The following is a 6,203-nucleotide window of genomic DNA, read 5'->3' on the forward strand; positions in this document are numbered from 1 at the left end:
GTGGATCTTGTGGGGGGGTCACCAGTCTATTGAGGGGTCTGGCTACTCCTCTTCCTCTTCCTCAGTCTCCGGCTTTTCCTGGCTGTTTGAGGAGGGGCTGGAGGCTTTATTCTCTTTTTTCCACTTCATCCTCCGGTTCTGGAACCAGATTTTGATCTGTCTTTCGGTCAAGCACAGAGCGTGTGCGATTTCTATGCGCCTTCGCCGCGTCAGGTAGCGATTATAGTGAAACTCCTTCTCCAGCTCTAGGGTCTGGAACCGGGTGTAGGTCTGGCGGCCCCGCTTCCTGTCCGTTCCTGAGATAGAGACATGCTAGAGTCAATATGATATTGATATGATTTGCTGTGATATCTGATATGAGAGCTGATGCTGTGTAATGATGTGCTTGTAATGTAGCTGTAGTTCTCAGAAAAAAGTGCTCTTATATACATCTGCACACTCTTACATTTGAATATGATTACAGCTGTGATACAATAAGATATATTTTAATATATGATATTCCCTTAGTTACAGATCTCTAGGCATACCGGGGGTAGTCACACTGCATCTTTGTGGAAGGTACTAGGCCATCACTATTCTCCTAGCTAACACAGCTGTGCATACCTTTCCTTTCTTCTAAGGGTTATGAGATGAGTACTGCGGGAGTTTGGGTAGGACTGTGGGGGACCGAGCAAATAATTAATAAATGGATAGGTATTTCAGTGGTTATCTATGGGGGGCTTCAGTAATCAGATATGTATATCTGTGGGGTGCTTGTAGGCCATCAGTACATTTAGCTTTTGTTCTGTACGGATACCCACAGACATTAAACCAATAGACATAAGCCAAGATATAAACACATATTTGTACTTAACATTGCCTACACAAACTATTGTCTAACCCAGGATCTGACAGTACAGAGTAAATAAAACATGTGTTTATATGTAGGACACGTGTTTGTGGTCGGGTAATATCCACTGTGACGAATTACTACATTAATATTTGTTCAGAGTTACTGGATTGGGGGAGGAGGAATTAACCCTGCTCCAAATGTTCCCATCGTCCGCCTGAAAAGTCAGGAAAGTCCCATCTATACATGAGGCTCACACAGCCGGGTACAAGCTCCCCATCAGGTTATTATGCTGCATATAACTATCGCCCGGTGACTATGTGAAACCAGGACAGGCATTTCCTGTCCTTTATAGCGGACATAAATATACACACATTCGGCGTAACAGGCACATAGCACTACTGCAAATGGCACCATAACGGTTCTCAAACTAAAATATTTCTGTGCGGTTCCGGAAACCATTAATTCTATACATTGCATATTGTAATTATGAATACACTACACTTCTAGCAAAATAAATGAGTGCTCGGACATTTCCTGATCTCCGGTCTACAAACATAATAGTTACAGCTTCTTGCATTCATCTTCCTTTGCTGGAAAAGTTTCACGCCCCTGACGTCACTAATTATCTCATCATATATAAAAGTAACAGCGAAATGCATAATATCCTTCTAATCATGTGTGTGTGTGTATAGATAGATAGATAAATAGATAGATAGATAGATAGATAGATAGATAGATAAATAGATAGATAGATAGATAGATAGATAGATAGATAGATAGATAGATAGATAGATAGATAGATAGATAGATAGATAGATAGACAGACAGACAGACAGACATACACACAGAGGTGGATCTTTATAAAATGAACACATCACCCTGCAGGTTATGTTCATCTATTTCTGTTTAATTCATGCAATGAATTGTAGGAATCTAATTCTCTTTTGTCAGCCACTTATTGCACATTCACTGAGCTGACACCTCGCAGTAAATACAGAGCATTGCTGCGTCGTGTATCATCCCTGGCTCCTATTTGCATAGCTGCTTAGCAGAGGTTTTATGGTGCATGCTTGTTTTGCTTGTAAACTTCCCCAATCCCTGTAAATATCTGATGAAAAGATCCATGCCCCTAAATCTCTAGCCGGTGTTATGCTACCGGAGGTATCCGGATCAATTGGAAGCCTTGTGCTTATCTACTTCTCTGAGCCGTACATAAGCCATCAGTACTTACTGGGGACTGGTCCAGTGTCCCGACCATGTCAGCTAGTGTACAGTGAATCTGCTAGGAATAGAACGCCATTGAGAGAGTGGGATGCATCCCAGGCGCCATGTAATGATCTGCACTGATCCCTGAGGTTCTCTGTCCTGCCCCCACCCCCTCTCTTACCTGTACTTCTCATCCAGGGATAGATTCGGAAGTTGCTCTCATTTTGCAGCTCAGAGTCCCTCTGCTCCGTCTTTGTGCAGCTCTGCTTGGAGGAATCACTGGAGCACATTAGGGAGAGGTTCTGCTCAAACGGTGAACAGTGCATGTTAAAGGAGGCTGCTTCCAACCCGTAGCTGGGGGGGTACATAGCCGGTGCCTGGGGGTGCATGCTGCTCCCGTTGCTGTATATCCCGGCCATGGATCCAGGGAAGGACGCCCCGGTACCCGTGCCATAGCCCGTGCGCTGGGCATTGGAAGCAAAGGCGCACGAAGTTTGCTCTGGGAATACTCCGGATGGGAACACAGAACTTGCAGTTTGATATTTGGAGAATAAAGCATTCGCATAATACAATGAACTCATAATTTGGCCGGATGATTTGTAGGCCGGGACGTTTTAGTGTCGGTTTTACGAGGTACCGTGATATATTACAGAATTAGAGTCCAGATTTACACCAAAAAGGACCCCCTTTTTCCTCCCTGACCATGTGACTCACACACACGTGATTTTCCACCATCCAATCCAGCCTGTGCTTCCCACAGCTCCTGTAATGTGGAAAAAAATTGTTGTACTGCTGGATTTATAAAATATGATAAATATTTGATGTGCTCTAACCCTCTAAGATCTATGTTATAAAGTGAAATTGCAATGTAGTCGATAAGTAAGCTGTAATCTGTTTCAAATGAGACAAAAAGGCTTGCAGATAAAACCCTATCTCACGCTCACTTCATAGGCAGAACAACTGAAACCTATTTATTTTTGTATTGATTTTGCTCTAACGCTTCTGTCTGCGCTCTGTGAGAATACGCGATCTGTGCCATAGTTATTAATGGATACTGCCTCTCAGACTGGACCGGCAGATAAACCACAAAAAAACCAAAAGCACGCAGAGAAGAAAGAATTGTGCCTCTTAGCTCAGATTGCATGTTATTGCTGTGCTCGGAACGACTTCTCACATTGCACTTGTCACTGGTCATTCATACAAGTCTGTTGTTTGAACGCAATTGAGTCCATAAGCCAGTGTAGGAAACCTTGTACTTTACACACACACACACACACACACACACACACACACACACACACACACACACACACACACACACACACACACACACACACACACACACACACACACACACACTCTCTCTCTCTCTCTCTCTCTCTCTCTCTCATCGAGGCTCAAGATAAAAATATTCATATGTCTTCACACATTCCTTTATAATGTGAGTATGATTTATTCAATATTATATAAATACATTTCAGAAAATATATATAGGCTACAACTCATACATTTGCACCTCTCTCTCTCTCTCTCTCTCTCTCTCTCTCTCTCTCTCTCTCTCTCTCTCTCTCTCTCTCTCTCTCTCTCTCTCTCTCTCTCTCCTTATACATCTATACATCACACACTTACTATACCCTTCCTCATATCAGAAGGACCAGCAATGCAATACAGAGCAATGAGCCAAAGGGGTCCCATCCATCTATTCCAATTGGTGATACCCTATACATTAACACTCAGAGCAGACATTTACACATACCACAGGTGCAGACAGAATTGGGGTTACCTGAACACCATGATCCTTAATAATACAGGCAGATTGTGGCTAGTTCTTGGAGATCCCTTCATGTTATTGATCTCACTCCCGACCCTCTAAGTAATCACAGATCTCTTCTGTATCCAAGAGTACCCATGGAGTGCAAGGTATGTATGGTAACTTTTATTTCTACTTTCCAGCCAGGTCACCCTGGAGGAAGTGAAGCATCAAAACGCATGATGTCACGGTCCCTCTTGTAAACTTTATTGTAACTCCTTCTTCCGCCGTTTCCATGTTTAGACAATAGGACAAAAAAGTGTGCAGAACCATAAAATAGAGAATTACACCCCACCCACCCCCACCCCCAATTAAAAGAATTCACGTATACAGTCTGTTCACAGTAACCCTAAAATCACAAGTGGCTGTCACTGGGTGCATGCTAACTACATCCCCGCACACACTACGAGGCGCCAGGGACAAAACAAGGGGGGGGGGGGGGAATCTAGCAGTGTGTTAGCGAGGGGTCTACAGCTGAATTAGGCAGTTTCATGTTGTTGGTCTGTTCTTTTTATATATATACGCATATATAAAGAAATACAGTAAACCACAAAGAGAAATAGTGCACACAAAACTTCTAGAGCAAACCTTCCCCCAACAAAACAAACCCAAGTTATGATCCACAAAAGCTATTGCGTTATACACAAACACTAGAATGTCATTTCCTTTCCCTCCCCAAAGGGTAGGAAGACAGCAGGTTTTCTTGTCTGATGGGGCACTGGTTATTTATGTATCAAACAGGATGAGTTACATAGAGGGGATTACAGCTACACCGTTTACAGCAACATTGTGCCCCCCTGTATCCCTCCAGGAAGACGGGACGAGGATTGGGAAGAGCTGGAGAGTAGCTTTGTAAATTGCATTTTAGTCCAGGCTTTTCTCACTCTTTTGTCCATCCAGCACCTCCTCAGTGTCTTGTGATCGCTCCATTTTCTGTTTCTCCAGCTCCTCCTGCTCGCACTTGCTGCTGGGGAATTTATCCTTGTTGTTTTCCTTTTTCCATTTCATCCTCCTGTTCTGGAACCAGATTTTGACCTGTCTCTCAGTAAGTCCCAGGGCATGGGAGACCTCAATCCTCCGCTTGCGCGTCAGGTACGGGTTGAACAGAAATTCTTTCTCTAGCTCCAAGGTCTGGTAGCGGCTGTAGGTCTGCCTGCCTCTCCTGCGTCCGGCGGCTGCTGAGGAGGAGAAAAAGGCAAGAATGAGGGGCTGCAAGCATTGTGGGCAGATGCACAAAGTACAAAGGGGCATGCATACAGTAAAAACCATCAAAAAGAAAATAAATAAAAAGCAAAGGCATGCACAGTACAAAGGGTTGGGAAACGGGGGTGTAATAGCCTGGGAAGTGTCCAGCAGTAAAAAAAGCAAACCTCCATCCGGGCAATTAAACTATAAAGCAATTCACAAGTGCACAAGTTTAGCCCCCATAAAACAGTAAAAAAAAAGTGTCTCGTTAGTACAGTAGGTCACGTTATGGTTTGCTGTCCTACTAATGCTCACCTTGTGGTCTCATCCATGGAAAGAGCTGTGTGGGTGAAGGACTTTGCTCAGAGCTCTCTGCCTCTTCCCCCAGGCCGGCCGAGGCCAACTTGCAGTCGGTGTATTGTACTAGATCCGAATCTTGGCTGCTGAACAGGCTCTGTCTTTGCAAAGGGTCGTATCCATAGAAGCTGCTGGGGTCCCCATGACAGGTCACAGCGCAGGGGTTCTGCTGGTAAGGGGTAGAGGACAAGGAGGACGTTCCGTGGTAAAACTCCTGAATCTGGGTAGCGTGCTGGAAGGTCCCCCCAGCGCTAGGTCCATACACAACTGTGGGTCTGCCACCTAGATCCTGGGCAAAACCACAATCATAGTAATTGGGGCGCAAAGACTCTCCTGTTTTGTATTTGGAGAAGAGTGAATTGACAAAATAGGAGCTCATTTTAATTATATTACAGACAAAAGAGAAGAAGCAAAAAAGATCCTGGCTGGTGTGTCTGTGATTTCCAGGAATATAAAAGAAAGATACAATCAAAAGTCTATGCCTGGATGATATTGCATCCCTTGTTTTTTCTGTTGTTTTTTTTTTTTTTGGGGGGGGGTGGTTTTTTTTTTTTTATAAAAAAAAAAAATACCACTTAAAAAGACTTCTCGCTTTACATTTCCAAGAAGGGATTGCCAGTTCATAAACAGTTTCTGTGATTTACTTCGTAGCAAATGACTTGTTTCATATTTTGCAGCGTCTTTTCACGAACATTTGCATCTATTACCAGCGTCTCCTCCTATTGGCTTCTTACGCTCCACACGGACTGCGCGCAGGATTGGGAGAGGGGCAGAGGCAGCAAAGAGGGGGAGAGGTGGAGAGAGAGAGAGAAT

The 6,203-nt window shown here is 44.0% G+C and overlaps 2 protein-coding genes across 3 annotated transcripts in view; both read right to left on the reverse strand.

Annotated features, from left to right (window-relative positions):
* Nucleotides 1–2,676, reverse strand: part of HOXB7 (homeobox B7) — a 3,039-nt gene extending 363 nt beyond the window's left edge. Inside the window, exons 1-2 of the mRNA XM_088442769.1 lie at nucleotides 2,220–2,676; nucleotides 1–296 (exon numbers count right to left, since the gene is read on the reverse strand). The exon at nucleotides 1–296 is cut by the window's left edge and continues 363 nt beyond it. Coding sequence (XP_088298895.1) covers nucleotides 43–296; nucleotides 2,220–2,619 — 654 coding nt within the window. The 5' untranslated portion in view covers nucleotides 2,620–2,676 and the 3' untranslated portion in view covers nucleotides 1–42. The remainder of the gene's footprint in view (nucleotides 297–2,219) is intronic.
* Nucleotides 2,677–4,191: 1,515 nt separating this feature from the next.
* HOXB8 (homeobox B8) lies at nucleotides 4,192–5,877 on the reverse strand. 2 transcript variants are annotated; one of them, XM_088442771.1, is made up of 2 exons: nucleotides 5,349–5,877; nucleotides 4,192–5,023 (listed from the first exon to the last, which is right to left on the reverse strand). In XM_088442771.1, exons 1-2 carry the CDS (start codon nucleotides 5,767–5,769, stop codon nucleotides 4,713–4,715), a joined length of 732 nt encoding a protein of 243 aa, XP_088298897.1. In that variant the 5' UTR covers nucleotides 5,770–5,877; the 3' UTR covers nucleotides 4,192–4,712. The 2 variants fall into 2 exon arrangements, with proteins under 2 accessions (XP_088298897.1, XP_088298896.1); XM_088442770.1 differs by having other exon boundaries at nucleotides 4,192–5,026.
* Nucleotides 5,878–6,203: the final 326 nt, after the last annotated feature.

Source organism: Taudactylus pleione, unplaced genomic scaffold (assembly GCF_031769625.1).
Source record: "Taudactylus pleione unplaced genomic scaffold, aTauple2 ptg000317l, whole genome shotgun sequence".
Classification (NCBI taxonomy): domain Eukaryota; kingdom Metazoa; phylum Chordata; class Amphibia; order Anura; family Myobatrachidae; genus Taudactylus; species Taudactylus pleione.

Coding starts and splice junctions, on each gene's coding strand:
- HOXB8 (XM_088442770.1), bottom strand. CDS start 5,769: ATGAGCTCCTATTTTGTCAATTCACTCTTCTCCAAATACAAAACAGGA. Junction 5,027..5,348: donor TCCATGGATGAGACCACAAG/GTGAGCATTAGT, acceptor TCTCCTCCTCAG/CAGCCGCCGGACGCAGGAGA.